Source organism: Tachyglossus aculeatus, chromosome X1, assembly GCF_015852505.1.
Source record: "Tachyglossus aculeatus isolate mTacAcu1 chromosome X1, mTacAcu1.pri, whole genome shotgun sequence".
Taxonomy (NCBI): domain Eukaryota; kingdom Metazoa; phylum Chordata; class Mammalia; order Monotremata; family Tachyglossidae; genus Tachyglossus; species Tachyglossus aculeatus.
In genome coordinates, this window is record NC_052101.1 from 73,683,020 (window position 1) to 73,704,557 (window position 21,538).

The following is a 21,538-nucleotide window of genomic DNA, read 5'->3' on the forward strand; positions in this document are numbered from 1 at the left end:
GGTAAGGCGGGGGGGATGGAGAGGGTGAGGAGGGGGAGAGGAAGGAGGGGGCTCAGTCTGGGAAGGCCTCCTGGAGGAAGTGAGCTCTCAGTAGGGCCTTGAAGGGAGGAAGAGAGCTAACTTGGCAGATGTGGGGAGGGAGGGCATTCCAGGCCGGGGAGATGACGTGGGCTGGGGGTCGACGGCGGGACAGGCAAGAATGAGGCACAGTGAGGAGATTAGTGGCAGAGGAGCGGAGGGTGCGGGCTGGGCTGCAGAAGGAGAGAAGGGAGGTGAGGTAGGAGGGGGCGAGGTGATGGAGAGCCTTGAAGCCAAGGGTGAGGACTTTCTGCCTGATGCGTAGGTTGATTGGTAGCCACTGGAGATTTTTGAGGAGGGGAGTGACATGCCCAGAGCGTTTCTGGACAAAGACAATCCGGGCAACGGCGTGAAGTATGGATTGAAGTGGGGAGAGACAAGAGGATAGGAGATCGGAGAGGAGGCTGATACAGTAGTCCAGATGGGATAGAATGAGAGCTTGAACGAGCAGGGTAGTGGTTTGGATGGAGAGGAAAGGGTGGATCTTGGCAGTTTTGTGGAGCTGAGACCGGCAGGTTTTGGTGACGGCTTGGATGTGAGGGGTGAACGAGAGAGTGGAGTCGAGGGTGACACCAAGGTTGCATGCTTGTGAGATGGGAAGGATGGTAGTGCCATCAACAGTGATGGGAAAGTCAGGGTGAGGGCAGGGTTTGGAAGGGAAGACAAGGAGTTCAGTCTTGGACATGTTGAATTTTAGGTGGCGGGCAGACATCCAGATGGGATGTCCTGAAGGCAGGAGGAGATGCAAGCCTGGAGGGAGGGGGAGAGAGCAGGGGCAGAGATGTAGATTTGGATGTCATCAGCATAGTGATGATAGCTGAAGCCATGGGAGCGAATGAGGTCACCAAGGGAGTGAGTGTAGATTGAGAACAGAAGGGGACCAAGAACTGAACCTTGAGGAACCCCCACAGTAAGAGGATGGGAGGGGGAGGAGGAGCCTGCAAAAGAGACTGAGAATGAACAACCAGAGAAATAAGAGGAGAACCAGGAGAGGACGGAGTCTGTGAAGCCAAGGTTGGATAGCGTTTTGAGGAGAAGGGGGTGGTCCACAGTGTCGAAGGCAGCTGAGAGGTCGAGGAGGATTAGGATAGAGTATGAGCCGTTGGATTTGGCAAGCAGGAGGTCATTGGTGACCTTTGAGAGGGCAGTTTCCATGGAATGTAGTTGACGGAAGCCAGACTGGAGGGGGTCGAGGAGAGAGTTGGTGTTGAGGAATTCGAGGCAGCGCATGTAGACGACTCGTTCAAGGAGTTTGGAAAGGAATGGTAGGAGGGAGATGGGGCAATAACTAGAAGGTGAGGTGGGGTCAAGAGAGGGTTTTTTTAGGATGGGAGAGACATGGGCATGTTTGAAGGCAGAGGGGAATGAACCAGTGGATAGTGAGCGGTTGAAGATGGAAGTTAAGGAGGGGAGAAGGGACGGAGCGAGAGATTTCATGAGATGAGAGGGAATGGGGTCAGAAGCACAGGTGGCCAGAGTAGCACTTGAGAAGAGGGAGGAGAGCTCCTCTGAGGATACTGCTGAGAAGGATGGGACAGTAGCAGAGAGTGTTGAGAGCCGGGGGGTTGGAGAAGCCGGGGGGAGTGACTTTGGGGAGGTCAGACCTGATGGATTTAATTTTATTAATGAAGTAGGAGGCCAGATCGTTGGGGGTGAGGGAGGAAGGAGGGGGAGGAACCGGGGGCCTGAGAAGGGAGTTGAATGTACGGAAGAGCTGATGGGGATGATGGGCATGGGTGTCAATAAGGGAGGAGAAATAGTTTTGTCTGGCAGAGGAGAGGGCTGAGTTAAGGCAAGAAAGGATAAACCTGAAGGGAATGTGGTTGGCATGGTGTTTAGACTTTCGCCAGCAGCGTTCGGCAGCTCGAGCATAAGAGCGAAGGAGGCGGACAGTGGCAGTGATCCAGGGCTGTGGGTTAGTGGTACGAGAGTGGCGAAGGGAAAGGGGAGCAAGTGAGTCTAGCTGAGTAGAAAGGGTAGAGTTGAGAGCAGTAATCTGATCATCAAGCCAGATTCTTATTTGGGGCGGGGAGGGGGGCAGTTATCATCAATCGTATTTGTATCGTATCGTATCGGTTATGGTATTTGCAAGTGCTTACTATTGTGCTAGACACTTTACTAAGCACTGGGTAGATACCAGCCAATCAGGTTGGACACAGTCTGTGTCCCACATGGGGCTTACAGTCTTAATGCCCTTTTTACAGATGGGTAACTGAGGCACCGAGAAATGAAGTGATTTGCCAAAGGTCACTCAGCAGAAAAGTGGTGGACCTGGGATTAGTACCCAGGTCCTTCTGATTCCCAGGCCCGTGCTCTATCCACTAGGCCATGCTGCTTCTTGTGTTAACAAGGAAACCTCTAGAAAATAGTCTTTAAAAGCAATTCTTTACATCCAGCGTGTTTGGTACCCAGTGCACTATGTCTTCATGCTTTAACCATAGGTGTTTGATGAGAACTCTAAAAGGTAATAATTGTTACAACACTTTCATGAGGAAAGGGCATGAGAGTTGGTGTCAGGAGCCCTGGGATTCCATGTTTCCCCACTCAAGAACTTCCAGTGGTTGCCCATACACCTCCACATCAAACAGAAACTCCTTACCATAGGTTTTAAAGCACTCAATCAGCTCACCCCCTTCTACCTTACCTCACTGATCTCCTACTGCAGTCCAGGCCACACACTTCACTTCTCTAGCACCAACTTGCCCACTGTGCCCTGGTATCACCTATCTCACCACCAACCCTTTTCCCACCTCCTCCCCCCCTAGCCTGGAAGTCCCTCTCCCTCCACATATGCCAGATCACCACTCTCCCCACCTTCAAACCCTTATTAAGGTCACATCTCCTCCAAGGTGCCTTCCCCAATCAACCCTTTTTTCCCAACTCCTTCCCTCTTTTGTGTCACCTATGCACTTGGGTCTGTAACTTTTGGGCATTTGGTATTCACCCTACCCTCAGCCCCATAACATTTATGTACATCCCTATAAATTGTTTGTTTATATTAATGTATCACCCTCAGAACCAAAGCATTTATATAGAGATAGGATAGATAGATAGATAGATAGATAGATAGATAGATAGATAGAGAGAGAGAGAGAGAGATAGATAGATAGATAGATAGATAGATAGATAGAGATAGATAGATATATCCCTAAACTGTTTATATTAATATCTGTCTCCCCCTCTACACTGTAAGCTCGCTGTGGGCAGGGAGTGTGTCTACCAACTCTGTTGTATTGTACCCTCCCAAGCACTTAGTATAGTGCTCTGCACTCAGTAAGTGCTCAATTCTGGCACTGGCCTGCTGTGGGGCCTTGGGCAAGTCACTTAACTGCTCTTTTCCTCAAGATCCTCATCTGTAAAATGGGGATAAGATGTTTGCTTTCCCTACCTCTTTTATTCTGAACCCCATGTGGACTAGGTCTGCATTTAATCTAATTAACTTGTACCTACTCCAGTGGTTGGCACATCACAGTAACTGATTAATAAATACAATAACTATCTAATGTTCTCATTCCCTTTTTGATTACATCAGCCCTTCTACCCATTCACTCATTTTTTAGGAGTACGTAATAAATTCAGAGCTAATCACTTGTCAAACATTTGATAGCTGATTTATTATTAATTTTAAATGACATTTTTTGCACTCCCAAGATATCATCCTGACACCTCTTAGCAAGGCTAAGAAAAGAAAAATATCTGACACATCCCCTTCCTCCATACCAGCTGAGGAAACAAGTTTCATCTAGACCCTTCTACTGGCTCCTGTTGAAAAGGGGACCAGAGTGAAAATCCTCTGCTAATTCTTTGGCTTTAAACTCAGCTCTTGGGGAACTTCTTCAAGAATCACCTCAGCCTCTATCCTCAGGCAGTAATACCTGATCTTTCCATTGATCTGCCTCTAAGTCATCCTGTTAGTCTGTTTGCGATCCTCTACAGGTCCCCACTAGAAGCACATGGAATTTGTTTGCCTTGAGTCCATGAAGACTAATGCAACTCAGACAGATTTGGGATTTTCATGGTGCTGGGGAGAGAGGTTATAGTTTCCTGCTTTGAGAGTTGGAACAACTCAAAACTCTTTAAATCTCATTTGTGTTTCATAACATCTTCATCCCAAGCAATCAGCCCAGACAAGTTAACAGGTTCATGACCTCCCCAAACAAGCTGACCCAAGTTTATCTTGGAAACATTTCACACTGTACTTGCAGTTGAAGCATGCTGTACTCTCTTCGCCCATGTTCTCACTGTGGCTCTTTGATGCTTTGACTCTTCCTGCTCCATTGACTCCCAGTGACTGCTGGAAAGAGGAGTTTTCCTTCAAGGTGGTGGAGGGACTAGTCCCCTACAAAGAGAAGCTGTTATTTCCCTGAGAGTTTTGCATCCATCTGGGTTGTCCATCTCACACTGCCACTCTTGCTCACATCTTCGGTTTCTACAACACCCTCTTGTTCTTGGGCAGGGTCTGGGCATTCCACCCAGGCAAGCTGTGATTCTTGGAGCCTCCTTGTCCTCATCATCAACCTCTCTATCAATTTAGATTTATTGAGGATTTATGGGGTTCACTGAGCTATTCAGCTCAGAGCATCTCAATCAATCAGTGGTATTTAATGGAGCACTTACTGTGCGCAGAACATTGTACTAGGGACTTGGGAGAGTACAATACAACAGAGTCGGTAGACACAATCCCTGCCCACAAGGAATTTATGCAGATCCCAGTGACTGCTTTAGCTGAAGGTCTAAATTGATTTTCTGGAAAGCCAATAGGATTTGGGAAAGTCCTGGCTGGAAAAGAGCCAAACTATAGTTTTCCCCTAGTTAGGGCATTGTCAGTGCAGTACTTTCTTCTCCTATTCAATTTAAAATTTCCTAATTCTATGCTTATTCAGTCCTCCTAATGGTGCCTTCTGAACTGTCAGGTAGTATTTAAAACACACATTAATATAAATTATAGCCTGCCAGGCTGAAAGCCACAGGTTACATCCTTGCATACAAACAGCTCTGAGGAATGAACTATTCAAAGAGCTATTTTTCTTTGAATTTCCTCAAATGCTCTTATTAAAAAAGAAAATTCATCGACAAAATACAGCATTTCCAAAGATATGGGGCACAAGAATTGGACATATAAATGATGAAAACTCTCAGCTGATCATCAACTGTTAAATTGGGTCCTACCCAGATTTTCCTGTCAGGAGTTGACTAGTCCTTTTGTCCTTTTATTTGAAAGGGTAATTGGGGGGAAACCACCCAGTTGAACTGAGTCTCAAGTGACCTGACATCACCATTCTACTCTCTGGAACCAAAGTTTGGCCTGCCTACTAACTCTCTAGAGAGAACCACAGAGTACTGGGCTTCCTGTGATTTTAAAGGCAGCTCCATGTATCACGGTGGGGACCTTTAGAAAGTCTGACATCCAAGGGGACTTGGAACATGGAATGGTGCCTTGCTTTGCCCCACCTCTCCTGGAGGCCATCTTGGTTTGGAGTTTCAGTGGATTCATAGCCTCTGATCTTTTCTCTCCTCAGAGCCTTTACGAACCAAGTGTGGCAACCACAAGAGATGTCCAGAAGACTTTTTTGCCTTCAGAATTGTCAGTGGAGCAGCCAATGTAGTTGGGCCCTCTCTATGTTTTGAAGATCGAATGTAAGTGCCTGACTGGTTCCCAAGCAGCAGGCTCTAGATTCATAACAGTGTGGAGAAGTCTAGCCTAGATGAGAGTGCATCCCCTTAAGACCTCTTTCTGTTTTCAAGTGTTTTGATCATAATTTTAACAATAGACCAGTATTTCAAAATGTTCCACTTCCCCAAAATGTTTGGAAAGTTGAACATACAAAATTTGAGACTTTTCCAGTATCCTCCTTGGAAATTGTATTTCCTGTTAATTCAATGTGACCAGATTAGTGAAGACATAGAGAAACCTGGCTTGCTTCTCTCCTGGAGGGGAATGCTGTAATTAGTTCTTTGGTAAGATAGAAGTCTACAAAAAGAACAGCCCATTTACAGACAACAGATGTGTAATACACGTGTATGGGTCCATTATTTTTTCAGATGAGTTCTGCCTGTTTATTTTAAGTCCGGTGAGATGAAAGCATTGGTAAAAAATAATGTTTTTGTTTAGATGAATTTTTTTATTTCACATTTGAGGAGAGGTTTAACTGCACCACAGTATGGGAGAGTGTATGTGTGTGTGTGTGTGTGTGTGTGTGTGTGTGTGTGTGTGTGAAATAGGCTAAAATAGAAAGACCTATTCATGAATCTTATCTGTATTTCATGGTTAATTATAATAATAGTAACTGTGCTATTTGTTAAGCACTTGCTATGCATCAAGCAATGTGGTAGACATAAGATAATCAGGTTCCACAAGGGGCTTACAGTCTAAGTAGGAAGGGGAACGCGCATTGAATTCCCATTTTGCAGATAAGGGAACTGAGATGGAGAAGTTAAGTGACTTGCCCAAGGTCACAGAGCAGATCAAATGTCAGAGCCAGAATTAGAACCTAAGTCCTGTGACTTTCAGGCCTGTGCTCTTTCCACTAGGCCATGCTTGTTCTCAACATACATGATTGATGCACATTGAACCTTTTCTCCCCCCTTATGTTTGGCAAAAGAGCTCTTGTATGAGTAAGGATATATTGGACTGCCCCCCACCCCCAGCTGGCATCAAGATCAAGGAGCCCGTTTTTAGCCTCATTAAAAAGCCCTATGCAGGAAATTTTATAAAACAAGGTATTTGTACTAATCAAGTCCTGTTTTCTACAGCTTTAATCCAATTTAATACAATACCCAATCCTGAATATTAATGTGCCAAATAACAATATGTCATCATTATACTAAATAATATAATAATAATGGCATTTGTTAAGTGCTTACTATGTGCAGAGCACTGTTCTAAGCACTGGGGGGGGGATACAAGGTGATCAAGTTGTCCCTCGTGGGGCTCACAGTCTTAACCCCAATTTTACAAATGAGGTAACTGAGGCTCAGAGAAGTTAAGTGACTTGCCCAAGGTCACACAGCAGACATGTGGTGGAGCAGGGATTCGAACCCATGACCTCTGATTCCAAAGCCTGTGCTCTTTCCACTGAGCCACGCAAATGTCTTAGTAACATGGGAGAGTGGGTTGAGGAGGGATAAGTAGGACAATGCCATATAGGGAACATGTCTATCAACTCTGTTATCTCATACTCTTCCAAGCGCTTAGTAGTGTTCTGCACACAGTAAGCACTCAATAAATATGATTGATAAAAACTAATTCAGCTCATTCTGAACAAGTGAGTTTTTGTTGTTCCTCAGTAAATTGTGGTAGATAATCTAGGCATTTATGAGCTGAAAAAGAGTACTAACTTTCTTTAACAGTGATTATCATTGAGCACAACACACTTTCCCTTTTTTCTAACATATTGGGGAAATATAAATGTATGATTAGAGAACTGTTTGAGAACCCCTCCCTACTTCAGTCAAGAAAAAAACAGATGACCCCAAATTAATACATTTGTTTATATAATGTTCATATATTATGCCATTTTGTACTCACTAAAGTCACTAGCGTTGCTCAAAGTTCTGTTTTCATTCCTCACTGAGGTGTTGTTTCTTTCACCCAGTCTCATGAGTGCTGTGAAAAATACCATTGGCAGAGGGCTAAATATTGCACTGGTAAATGGTGAGTGATCTGAGTTTTCCTCATTCCTATGCTTCTTTCTCTGTGGGGGGAAAAGTGAGTTTTAATTTTTCCAGCATCAAGACTGGAAGGAAATGGATCAACAGCCTTGCTGTCCACTGACAGAACCTATAATTATTAATTACTTTTTTAAAAAGCTCTTCAAATGCCATAGCAGATTGTCTCCAAAACATGTTCATTACTTCATCATAGGATCTCGGGACTTGTTCTTTGTTTTGTGAATGGACTGGTCTTCCCCCACCCTCCTATCATTCCCTTTTTCTATAGTGGGAGGCCCAAGCCACTTGTCTTTGGCAAAGGAAATTTGGCACTGACCAATGAAGCGGAGAATTAGTACTGCTGGCTGCACATGAACCAAAGCCAACTTATGTTTCCAGTTTTTTTTTCCAATTGAGATCTTAGAAACAATAAACACCATGACAAAGAGGTCACTTGGAAACATAGTCTGGCTTCAGTAAACAATGAAGATCAATAATAGTTCCAAATCCAAACACACAGAACAAGAAAAGAACAATCCATGAGAGTCCTGAGTCTCTAACCGAGAAGAAAGTCAGCTACAGTTGGAAGGCTTGGGACTTCGGCTGTGTCCCCTGTGCGGTGCACAGACAATAAAAGTTAATGGGCCACTGAAATGCTCCCCACCTTTAGGATCAATGTATTAATGGCCACTGTTTATCCTGCCAGTCTGCCAACTTGGACCATCTGGGCTGTGGTAAAAGGACATGAGGCAACATCTGTGTTTGACTTTGCTCTACACACCTCTCTTGCCCTCCTGGGCCATGTTTTCCTTGCCAGTGAATGGAGAGTCAGATACCACGCAATGGCATACTCAAACCAAACTTACATATGTATTTAAGAAAATTACACTCACCAAACATGAAAATCCTGCAAGAAAATGAATAGTACTTTTGTCAAAAAAGCTATGTGAGACAGAGGAAGCAAAGTACAGAAAGTATTTATCCTAGTGCCCAGGCTCTACCTGTAACTATGTGGGATTAGCAAGATGATGTTGGGTGTTAGACTGAGAACTGACTAAAGAAACAAATCCCCAGATCTGTTAAACCAAAAACTATAATCCTTTTCTTATTTCTGTACTTCCTTTTACTGCCTCAGTACAGAGTTTTTAGTTTGAGCTAAACAAATTTGCAATTCTCTGATTTTTTTTGCGGAAAATGAGTTCAGTGTTTATTTCACTGGCTAAAACATTCACCCTCTGGAGAATTTTCTAAATGACCGACATTAAAACGGTCCCAAAAGTATGGAAAATGTATTATCATTATATTATTATTATTTCTGACATTTGTTTGCGCAAATCACTGTATTAAATATTGGGAAAAAATACTAGGACATTAAATCAGATGTGGTCTCTGGCATGTAGGGTACTCACAGTCTAAAAAGGTGAGTGAGGCGATTGTGAGTCACAATCGGAAAGAAATAACTGGCCAAATTCAGGAAGAAACAACACCACGATAACAGGTTATACTACATTGCATTTTTTTCTCACAGTTGTGAAAACACAAAGGCAAAAAAAAGCTCAGTACAATGGCTGATTCTTGGTTTTCTTCTTTGTAAGACTTTGGGTTTGCCCTAGACTTCAGTCCAGCTGGTTTAGGGTGTGTTTCTGGGTGTTGCCTAGCCCTTAAGAAATGACTCCGAATTATCCCATACTAATGGCCATTTGAGCCCTTCACTCTGGAGTGAAATATCGACTTCATTTTCCCCACCTTCAGGGTCTCAGCTTTGAAATAGTATTTTGCTATTCCTTCTCACTCTCCTTCCTTCCCCGTTGAAAAATTTCTGTGCGGCCCTGAAATGGCTGAATGGATGAGGCTCATATTTCCATTTCCTTCAGGACTGGAGGCATTCCCTCTGCAACACCCCCATCTGCTGTACATGAGGGAGAACTGAACGCTAGTTGTCTGTAGATTGAATCGGACTATTCACTCTGAAGCACTATCCACCACCCAACCTTTACCTCCCTTTACAATCCCCAACCCAGAGCCAGCCCCAAGTCCTAGCTACTGCTCGACACTTGGACTGAGAAGAACTGGGAATAGTTGCCACCCACAACGTATTTTTATTTCCATTTCAAAAGGCTTTTGAAATGTAATACCTCAACTTTCATCACAGGCCAATTTGATTTGTTGTCCTCTGCATCATAGCCTTAATAGACTTCCTTTGGAAGTTCAATATTTCATAGGCATGACTACTGTCCACTTTCATTTAAATGCAGGTTCAACAGGACATTTCCTGAGACATGGTATCTTTGATATGTATTCAGGAGGTAAGTGTCAGTAGTATCATGATTGAATATGAAAGGCAGCTGTCTAATTTAAAAATGGAATCCATTGTTGTGGGACTAATTAGTTGTTTGAACTTTTCCAATTACAGTTCATGTAAAATAGATTGGGGTTGAGATTGTTAGTGCCTGTAGAGGAAAAACAACATTGGAATGAAAGAAAAATCTCAGTCTCTCAGTCCCACAAGTTTCTTAATGGCACAAATGGAAGCAGCCTTATTTTTGCAACTAGTCTTTTGTTATAATTTTTCAGGGTTGGCTAAAAGTCATTCGGTTCAGCCCTTGCAGACAGGGCTTATTGCCATGAAACACATTTATTCCTGTGCCCCTTAATTGGCTCTACACTACTGCATCCCCACCCCTACCCCCCACCCTCAACAACCCTGATCCTAGTCAGCATGCTGATATCAGCAATTGTCCTTACCAGTTTATCATGCTCAACTCATCAGAACCCATCTCTGGTAAATTAATGACCCACCCCCCATTAATCTGGAGCCCTCTCTGATTGATCATGGATTGTTCACACCAGACTGAGGTGAGTCTCCAATCAGCGATGATCTCTGGCTGGTCAGAAATGGGCCCTAACCAATCAGGGACCAGACTGGAAGAGTCTGGAATGCAGTTTCTCAATCAGGCACAAGTGGTGATGTAAGAATTTCCCAGGTCCCACAGACAATCTGAGACTTTACATTCTACTTTTTCTGTGCCTGCATGGTATTCTTCTTGTAGGCTTTGCTCTAAGTGCTATATTTGCCTGTGGATGATCTGGGGTCCTAATTTATATTTCAAGTCAAAACTCTTCTTCAAAATGCCCATAGCCTGTGAAGAGTAGGACAACTATTTTTGGTAAGAAGTAAGCCAACCGCTAAGTTAACACATTACATAGATCTGTGGATCAAGCATCCTGGATTACCCTGACTATTCTACCTCACTTGTTCTTAGTCACTGAAAGTATCATTTTACTTCTTGGTGCCTCAGTTTCTCCATTTGTGTATAATTAGGTGGAGACTGCCTATTTGCAATAATAATAATAATGGTATATGTTAAGCACTTACTATGTGCCAAGCACTGTTCTAAGCACTGGGATAGATACAAGGTAATCATGTTGTCCCACGTGGGGCTCACACTTTTAATCCCCGTTTTACAGATGAGGTAACCGAAGCACAGAGAAGTTAAGTGACTTACCCAAAGTCACACAGCTGACAAGTGGCGGAGCTGGGATTAGAACCCATGACATCTGACTCCCAAGTCTGTGCTCTTTACACTAAGTCACGCTGCTTCTCTAACACACGCCTAGCCTGGCTGTCCTCTGACCAAAGGGTTAAGTGTTCAAACAGAAATTTAAGGTTCCTAGATCATTCATTCATCCAGTCATATTCATTGAGTGTTGCAGAGCACTGTACTAAGCACTTGGGAGAGCATAATAAGACCACCCCACACTATTGTACTTTCCAGTTGGCTCCAGCAGCAGCACATTTTATAAGGCTCTTTCCTCTCTCAGCTTCACAGTGCATCATAATGGTGAGATAATGGCTCAGGAACTAAAGGAAGTTTCAGGGCTCATTGGCTAGGTGTGTGCTGGACTTGTGGAGGTGGATTGATTATATATTGGCTGCTCGTTGTACTTTGTCATGTAGCCAGGAACTCAGCCTGCATTCATATTGGGGGCAATTGGATAACTGCCACCAAATTCCATTTGCAGGCAAGGTTAATTTTACTGTCTTCACTCAAGAGGTGTCATAATAATAATAATAATGGCATTTATTAAGTGCTTACTATGTGCGAAGCACTGTTCTAAGCACTGGGGAGATTACAAGGTGATCAGGTTGCCTGACGGGGGGCTCACAGTCTTCATCCCCATTTTACAGATGAGGTAACTGAGGCACAGAGAAGTTAAGTGACTTGACCAAAGTCACACAGCTGACAATTAGGGGAGTCGGGATTTGAACCCATGACCTCTGACTCCAAAGCCCATGCTCTTTCCACTGGGCCACGTGTCAAAGCTACCCTAAGGCTCATGACTACACCCCTCACCAGTGAGGAAATGAATAGTGCCCATCAGCCAGCTCTGATGAAGACTTTAATGGGTTTTAATCCATGTTGGTCTCAGTGTATTGCATCCCCCCCCCCCCCCCAACTAATACAATAATATATGCCACAGGGAAGACAGTCAAGCCCAACATGACAGGTGTTTAGATCCATTATGCATTACTTCATAGCACGTGTTCCAACCTAGAACTGGTCTCCTGAAGAGGCCATTTAAGCAATGGCCTGATGCATCGTGGGGTAAATTACAGTTTTTGTCATTTTCCAGAGAAAGGATAGGGAGCAATAGTACCTTCTGCCTGACTTGAACCCTGTCCCTACATGTCTTCAGGCCCCAGAAACTTCATGCAGTGCCCTGGCACTGTGGAAGATTTGGCTGTCTGCTGGATGGAAATAGCCCTGCCCTGGCCTGGATATTTGGTTTATGGTTTTAATGAGATATAATGATGATGAGATCATTTTTTTATTTTTATATGTGGGTATAAGCTGGAAATGAGGAAGTGCTCACAATCCATTGTAAAAGAAGGATGATATTCATTTAGTCTCCATGGAAAACTGGGGTCTGTAATCCTAATAAATCACTTATATCAATGCATTTTACTCAGACCAAATGCACTCTACCCTAGAGATCAGCATACTGGCACTTGACCCAACCGGGCCCACAGGTACCCACAGCAAAGTTATGGATCGGGTTGTACAGTTAGTGTTTGGATATGGGTTTGGGTCATGTGCAGTGAAGGTTGACTGGCATTGTGATGAATGAATGAATGAATGAAAGAGCAAGCCACCACCTCCACCACCACTGTCAAGATGCCTGGGGCGAGCGTTGGCCCAGGACCATGCCACGGTGGAGTTGCCCCTTCTTTCTATTTTTCTCATTTACCTTCTCCTCTCCCACGATCTCACTGCCCATTCCCCAACTCCTCCCTGACCAGCCCTGACCCTGACCAGCCCCACTCAGACTCAAGGGGAGGATGGCAAGAGGGTAGAATGACCATCTATGTAGGCGATTGCTCTGCAGTTTGCTCTGCAGTTTGCTCTGCAATTTGCTCTACAGTTTACCCAGCCCAATCAAAAAGCAGCATGGCTTAGTGAATAGAGCATAGGCCTGAGAGTCAGAAGGATCTGCGCTGTAATCCTAGCTCTGCCATATGGTTGCTGTGTGACCTTGGGCAAGTCACTTCACTTCTCTGGACCTCCATTACCTCATCTGTAAAATGGGGATTAAGACTGTGAGCCCCATGTGGGACAGGGACTGTGTCCAACCTGATTAACTTGTATCTACCCCACCACATAGAACAGTGCTTGGCACATAGTAAGTGCTTAACAAGTACCATAATTATCATTATTAACCTTCTACGGGTATCCACGATTGGCTGCAAAGTTGTGGGTGGGCTGGGTGAGTGAAATTTTTTGCGTACTGGAGAAGGGCATGGTTGGGTAGTTTTTGGCTGCGGGAAAAATACATATACCGAATATAGCACCCATGCAGGTCTCTAATCTGCTTCTCCAGGCCTGTACATTTCCACAAAAAGCCAGACTGCCACAATAATAATAAATAATAATTATGGAGGTATTTGTTAAGCACTTACTATGTTCCAAGCACTGTTCTAAGCGCTGGGATGGATAGAAGGTCATCAGGTTGTCCCACATGGGGCTCACAGTCTTAATCCCCATTTTACAGATGAGGGAACTGAGGCCCAGAGAAGTTAAGTGACTTGCCCAAGGTCACACAGCAGACAAGTGGCAGAGTCAGGATTAGAACCCACGACCTCTGACTCCCAAGCCCATGCTCTTTCCACTGAGCCAGCTTTGCTCTATCTCTTCTGGCTGACTTTAGCATTCCCAGGCTTTTCACCTAAGCCCTCTTGCTGTTTTCTTATTTAAAAAAAATAGTGTCTGGGCTATCCCACTGAATTTAATTGCTGAAGCCCAGAATAAATAAAGATATAGAGACCACTTTGATCAAGGCCCAAATGTTACTATCTGAGACACGGGGCCTATGACATCACACCCTCAGTTCTTTTAGACTCCAAAATAATAATAATAATGATGATGGTATTTGTTAAGCACCTACTATGTGCCAAGCACTGTTCTAAGCACTGGGGTAGATACAGGGTAATCAGGTTGTCCCTCATGGGGCTCACAGTTTTAATCCCCATTTTACAGATGAGGTACCTGAGGTACAGAGAAGGTAAGTGACTTGCCCAAGGTCGCACAGCAGACAAGTGGCGGATCCAGGATTAGAACCCACGTCTTCTTATTCCCAAACCTGTGCTCTTTCCACTAAGCCACAAGGACTTGAGAACCACCTCACCTTTCTTTCCCTTCCAAAAATGTGGGAAGGGCTTTGTCCTATCCACAACAGGCATTCTTTCTCCACCTAGTTCTTTGTTAGATGGTCAAATAATGTGACACTCATAATAGCCCTGCTGCCCATGAGCTAATGGGTGTACCTCTACATTTATTAACTTTGACTGGGAAGCTTTGTGTTCTTAATTAGAGTTTTTCAAAACAGGTACAGAACATTAAATTCTAGTAAATACAGTTCCACCCCATGGAGAGGAAGATAACACAATGACTTTCTCCAAACAGATTCCTAATTGATTGTAATCACTGTAATGGAATTAGCCTTCATTTGGTTTAATATGCAGTTCCTAGCCACACCAGTTGAATACCTTACTTGTCTTCTTTTTGAAGTAGTTGCTTTCTACTACAACCAGTTTGGAAAAAAGTGGCCAGTCACACCTGTCAGCTCCCAAGATCCTATTATCACAATTAACTTCAATACCAGACATGCAACAAGAAATGGATGGATGGGTGACGTTTGACTTCCATTTTCCCTGCTGGTAGAAGAAGCTAAGAGTCTGGTTCTATGCAAACCTAAACAGAAATGGACAGAATCAGTGTCCAATCAATAAATCATTTATTGAGCACTTACTGTGTGCAGAGCACTGTACTTAGCACTTAGGAGAGTACAATATAACAGAGTTTGTAGACACCTTCCCTGCCAACAACAAGCTTACAGTCTGGAGGGGGGATACAGACAGTGATATAAATAAATAAATTGTGGAAATACACATAAGTGCTGTGGGGCTGAGGCAGGGCTGAATAAAAGGGTGAAAATCCAAGTGCAAGGGTGACCCAGAAAGGAGTGGGAGAATGAGGGCTTAATCAGGGAAAGCTTCTTGGAGGAGATGTGCCCTCATTAAGGCTTTGAAGGTGGGGAGAGTGATTCTCAGATATGAAGGGGGAGGGCATTTCAGGCCAGAGACAGGACATGGGCGAGAGATCAGTGATGAGATAGATGAGATCAAGGTATTGTGAGTAGGTTGGCATTAAAGGAGTGAAGTTTATGGGCTGGGATGTACTAGTAAATCAGGGACATACAGTGAGTCTATGGTAAGGAGTCCTTAAGCTCCCTTGGGGAATCTATGCCAAAGACCTAGACTTGAAAGCAAGCTCTTCCCCACCACCAGGAGTATATGAGTCATGATTCTGTAGCCAAACTGGCTCCAAAATCCTGAGATAACTTCTTAGAGATGGTGAAATTTGAGATATGGAAGTTCCTCTTCTTCCATCTACTGCATCACTTTGTCTCAGAATGGCTCCTTGCAAGCAAGGAAGGGGCTGCTTGGAGCCAGACATGGCCTAGCCAAGTTGGCATGAGCACAAGCCTATTAGGCTTTTCCCAGTATTCTAGAGGGCCAGTCTGGTTCTGCCCACAGTGATCCAGACTAAAGACATAACCACATGCTGCATCTCTGAGCCTGAGGAACTATGACCTACATCCTTGGGGAAACACAAAATCAAATGTTCCCTCACACTGCCAGTCAGTTATTCCAGATCCAATCAGGACCTCCATCCAGGGGCTGCTGCTCATAGGCATGAATGGTCCAGGGAATCTCCACTAAGTCTGGGGCCAATCGAAACCCAAGGACCTTGGGCAGATCACTCTGAACCAGGAATCTTAAAAAGAGAAGCAGTAAGCTGACAGTTGGTCCAATCCCTTATGCCATCACTGCATGGCACAAACAGCTTAGGCTGCTGGGAGAACAGTAAAACAGGACAGCTATCTGCCCCCATCCCAAACTGCATGACAGAAAATGGGAAGCTTTTAAGGAGGGGTGGTGGAGGAAATCTCTTTGCCACTGGAGCAGCAGAAAAATTACAATTGACCCATTTCTCTTAATAGTAAAAGTGTTACAGATGCTATCCGTTACATGCCAAATGAGGGAGGGATCCTCAATTTCAGGAAGTTTAATGTAATCTTTTGGGGGGCAGTCAATCAGCAAAGAGATCATTTGTCAGATGGGAATTAAAGGTTTAAAATTATGTATTGTGAACTTTGATTTAACCTTATCTAACTGGGAAGTCATAAAAAAGCATTATAAGAATGAGTTGATTCCTGCCCACAGGAGACAAAGAGGGAAATTACTTTTAAAGTAAAATAATAATTAACAGAAGTAGCAACTCTTTTTCAAAAAGCACTCTTGGGCCAAGGTCCAAAACTCGTTATCCACCTAACAACTTAAAGAAATTGAAGATACTTAGGAACTGCCTATTTTTTTGTATAAACTTAAGGGGCCATTTCATTAAAATAACATTAGTTGTGACTTGGCAAAGGGTAACTGTAAATGTAGTGTTCCTGTATCATCTATGAGATTACCTTGGCTGCTGTTAAAAAGTTAGGAAGTCAAGTTGAATGAAAAAGAGTTCAAATTTCCCTGAGAAATGGACAGTTCCCAAGAATCTCATTCACTTACATGCTATAATTGTCATTGATGTTATTTACTATGGACAATACAGAGCTCATGGTGTGATGAATAGTTCGTCAAGTGAGGTTTCGCTCACCATCTAAGTCAGACTAATGAGATGCCTCCTCCTTCTTCACCACCTCACCCCCGCCCCCGTACCATTCACCCAAGTGAAGGAAGGAGGAGCAGTGGGGTAAGCTTTAAGCAGCATCAAATTAAAAAAAAGGTTATTAGGAAGAAATATCAAGGGAGTACAAAACAGTTATTTGATGAATGGGCAATAGGAGGTTTTATGATGAAAAATGTTGGAAGGAGAGTGAAGAATTAAATGGACAGTATATATTATCCCCACATTCACTTGTTTTTCTTCACCAGATATTAACATTTTGCTGAAATTCTTAAGTGAAATTGCAGATGGCACCTTAGTCCTGATAGCATCTTATGATGACCCAGGAACTAAGTAAGTAAAATGTTAGCTCTCATCAGAATTTCCCCTTGCAAATTAATCAAGCACTTCACTCTTCCTATTCTTCATCTTTTCCCTACTCTAAAATGTTCTTTATTGCTTTTTAGACTGAATACCGAAGCCCGGAAATTTTTTACTGATTTAGGAAGTGTTCATGCAAACGATCTTGGATTCCGAGACAGCTGGGTCTTCTTAGGAGCAAAAGGTCTCAGAGATAAAAGCCCCTTCGAACAGGTACATTCCCCTTGAGCAGGTAACCAATTTTGGGTTTCTTGAGCAGTGGATGGCAGATGTTTTAGTTGATGCTGCTTAAACATTTCAGTTGATTCCTGGTTTCAAACTTCAGGCTCTGCTTAGACTATATTTTAACTTCAACATTCTCACTCCAAGGTAATGAGGCTTTTTTTGTTTTTATGAAGTGTTAGTGAACAGCATGGGGCAACCTCAAAATAAAAGCCAGTATGGCTTTTAGGAAAATCAAGAAGATGCAGTTCACAGAGGGTGAAATGTAGTTACATAATTCTAGACTATTTTCACCTAAAGAAACATAAGCCTTAATTTGAAAAACAATAGCACTCATATTGCAGAATAATTTGAGTGCTTTGTGTTTGCAGAGAAGCAGCATGGCCCAGTGGGAAGAGCATGGGCCTGGGAGTCAAGGGATCTGGGTTCCCTTGAAGTTCCCTTGGCTCCACCACTTGTCTGCTGGGTGGCCTTTGGCAAGTGACTTCGCTTCTCCGGGCCTCGGTTCCCTCATCTGCAAAATGGAGATTCAATAACTGTTCTCCCTCCTACTTAGATTGTAAGCTCCATGTGGGACATGATTATCTTGTATCTACACCAGTGCCTAGTACAGTGCTTGGAACATAATAAGCATTTAACAAAGACCAAAATCATCATTATCGTTATTATGTGCCTCTCCTTGTTCAGCAGGATGTTGGTGGTGCCACCCTATTAGTGATATACAAAGTATCTCCACCTCCCCGAATCTCAAAGTCCCCCACTTCCATGCCATATTTATGTTGCTGGTGCCAATTTTTCCCTTTCTTCACTGTACACTGGACGCTGGAGCCTTTTCTCAGGATGCACCATTAGTTCTCTATACATCCAGTTGAAGATTGGCCTTCAAAGTCTATCCAGCAGAATTCATATTCAGCCAGACCTTGCTATTAAGTTCTGCCCTAGGAATAAATTAAGAGGCCAATCAATTCAGAGCACGTCTGAATTGGTGTGTCTCCCAAACAGACACTAACTCACTGGTAAGATCTTGTCATGCCAATTGCTAACTACTTCTGTGGAACTCTGTTAAAGATGGTTAGCTCATTGCCATCAGTATGTTTGTTTCATTGTTCTATTTTTATTTCTTTTTTTTTAAGTTCTTAAAGAACCATCCAGAAAACAACAAATATGATGGTTGGCCAGAGATGCTGGAAATGGAAGGCTGTGTACCAAGGAAGTTGTATTAGTTGATGATGTTGAATCCTGACCAGGTTCCATGAAGACTCCCGGAACAAGAAGTGAAAGGTTGTCTTGTAAAAGTCAAGGCTAGAGTAAAAAGTTGATTTTATGGATTCTAGCACCAGTCACCTATAGGAAAAATAATTGAGCTCAAGATGGACAGTAGGAAAAGGTCACCTAGTTGACAGTACCAATTATGTGTTTGAAATTCTCTTCCATCCAAAAACACGTTAAAGGAACGTCTTGGCCTCCAAATTGTTCCTGAAGTACATTTCCAGGAGATGTTTCAGTAAATATAAAGTTATTGAGAGAGAAGATGTTACCCATCAGAAGAGTAGATTTTGCTCCTCTAGTAGCCTCAGAAGTTAAGTACTCAACCTCTTTCCCGTTGACTCACTACACCCCAACATCTCTTTGGGCTTCTATGGCTTTCAGCTTTTCCTGGGCCCTCTTTTCTCTTTCAACACTATCCCCCTACTTTCAGGTGCCACCACACATCACCACTCCATATTCATCAACTTCCATTTCCCCCCAACTCCACAGCGCCAATGAAACAGACCTTGTCAGTGCCTCCACTACCACGTGCCCAGGCTGTCCCCATGCTCTATGCTTCCCACTCCACCAGTGTTGTAAAATCAGGAGGCAGAGGTCAGGGCTGGACTGGAACAGGACCAGGATAGAGCAGGCAGTGGCTTCTGGGATTGAGGGAGCTTGGAAGAGGGGAGAACAGGCTCAGGAGAGATGGTCAGAGAATCTTCCCCAACTCCTCTTCCCTAACCCATGACAGTGGTTATGAAAGTGGTGGGGAGGGGAGGAGGAGCTTGAAGGAAAAGGTCCAAGGCTTTCACCTACTCCCTTCCAGGTCCTGTTCCTCTGCCATCACTGCCACCACTAGAAAAGGGGAGTTCTGCCCTGAGTTCCCCTTCCTCCCCTTCTCTTCCACATTCTATTCTCCCCCATATCCCATCTTGCCCCTTGCAGCCTTAGGACTTGTGGGATGCAGGAGGTTGTATGGTGGTGGAAGAGGCAGCATAAGCAAAAACCATCACACTGGAGCTGTAGGAAACAAAAGTGACAAATATAGATTTAATACTAATAATAATAATAATAACGGTATTTGTTAAGCACTTACTGTGTGCCAGGCACTGTACTAAGCACTGGGATAGATACAAGATAATCGGGCTGTCCACAGTCCCTGTCCCTCATAGGGCTCACAGTCTTAATCCCCATTTTACAGATGAGGAAACTGAGGCATCAAGAAATTAAGTGACTTGCCCAAGGTCACACAGCAGACTAGTGGTAGAACCAGGATTAGAACTCAGGTCCTCTGACTCCCAGGCCCGTGTTCTTTCCACTAGACCACACTGCTTCCCTGTAGTAGGATGCTGACAATTAGTGATTTAAGCCTTTCCCCAAGAAAAGATCACCCCCTTATAAAAAGGACATGGACACACAGTTCAAATAATCAAACTATTTAAATCTTCCCTCTCTCATCTAGAGGTACCAACTTTTCATTTTGAGCAGGGGAGCAAAAGGGATCAGAGAATAAGCCAGAAAGCAGGCATTTTGGATCTTTTTGTTGAAAACTGTTGTGTGTTTTCAGAGATGTGAAATGAGCAAGACTGGGAATCCAATTCTTACAGCTGAGGGGGTGATGATTCCTGTGGAGTGGGCACCTAGGATACTCCCTTCTAAAAATGGAAAAGCATCAAATCCATCTTGAAGAAACCACCCTACTTAGAATAGAGATGGGGCTAGGCAGACTCAGGAGATGGGAGGCAAGTTTGAGGATTGGGAAGAAAGAGCAATTTGTGGGAATGGGGATGGCTGGCCAAGGAAAGAGGGAGCAGGGTTACTTCCCTGGCAAATTTACCAATACAGAGATTTAATCTACCATCAATTTGAGAAGTCATTTCCAATTGGCTGATGTGGAACCATAAGGCAGAGTTTCAATAGAGTGGTATGCTGATTATCTGTTATGGAATAAAAGAGGATCATATGAACTACTTCATTGTCCTATTAAAATACTGATGAGATTCAATTCAATTTTTGTATGCAACAAAATGAATACTGAGCATAGTATTGTCTTTTTCTCTTGCTGGGGTGGGAAGGTTGAGGAATTAGAAATAGATTTGTCCTAGTATCCCCATCCAAATTATCAGCTAGTTGGGTGTTTGTTTCATCCTATTTGAAATTTTGGTTTGCATGAAGATTTTTTCACCTAGAAAAAGAGCTGGATGGTCACAGAGGGATTGCAACAGGTCTGAAAACAAAAAAAAAGCAGTTATCTTTGGCAAAGTGGGGCCTGATAGATTAAACTCCAAATCCATTTGCCTGCCCACAATCCAAAAGGCAGTGGATGATTTTCTCTTCCAGATTTGAAGCGGGCCCATTTCCAAAACCACATGTCACACAAATGGATTGAAATGTGGTGTGGATGTCCTGTTTGTCATTGTAGACAAGCCAGAGCAGAACCCTGGGATCCTCTCCTATGTGGTGTGACTCTCAAAGAGCTAGTCACCTAGCAGAAGTCCATTCTGAGAGATGAGAGCACCGTGAACTCAAGCAAATTGAGTGATTCAAAACCAGAGAGCAAGCAGGTGACCATTGTAGCCCATCTTCAATATCCAGGACATAAAGCAGTGGTTCCTGTTCGTATATGCAAGTGATGACTGTGGTAGATATTAAATGTGATATTTGAAAATACCTCTTTGCAGCTTTGAGAACTTCTTCATTTAGCCAAGTTAAACACTAAAAACCAT

The 21,538-nt window shown here is 43.6% G+C and overlaps 1 protein-coding gene across 1 annotated transcript in view; it reads left to right on the forward strand.

The window, feature by feature from the left end:
- The window catches only part of FAM3D (FAM3 metabolism regulating signaling molecule D), a 58,636-nt gene extending 38,712 nt beyond the window's left edge, over nt 1-19,924 (forward strand). Inside the window, exons 5-10 of the mRNA XM_038739820.1 lie at nt 5,598-5,715; nt 7,674-7,732; nt 9,984-10,034; nt 17,228-17,312; nt 17,426-17,552; nt 18,695-19,924. Of these exons, the coding sequence (XP_038595748.1) occupies nt 5,598-5,715; nt 7,674-7,732; nt 9,984-10,034; nt 17,228-17,312; nt 17,426-17,552; nt 18,695-18,784 (530 nt within the window). The 3' untranslated portion in view covers nt 18,785-19,924. The remainder of the gene's footprint in view (nt 1-5,597; nt 5,716-7,673; nt 7,733-9,983; nt 10,035-17,227; nt 17,313-17,425; nt 17,553-18,694) is intronic.
- The last annotated feature ends 1,614 nt before the right edge of the window (nt 19,925-21,538 follow it).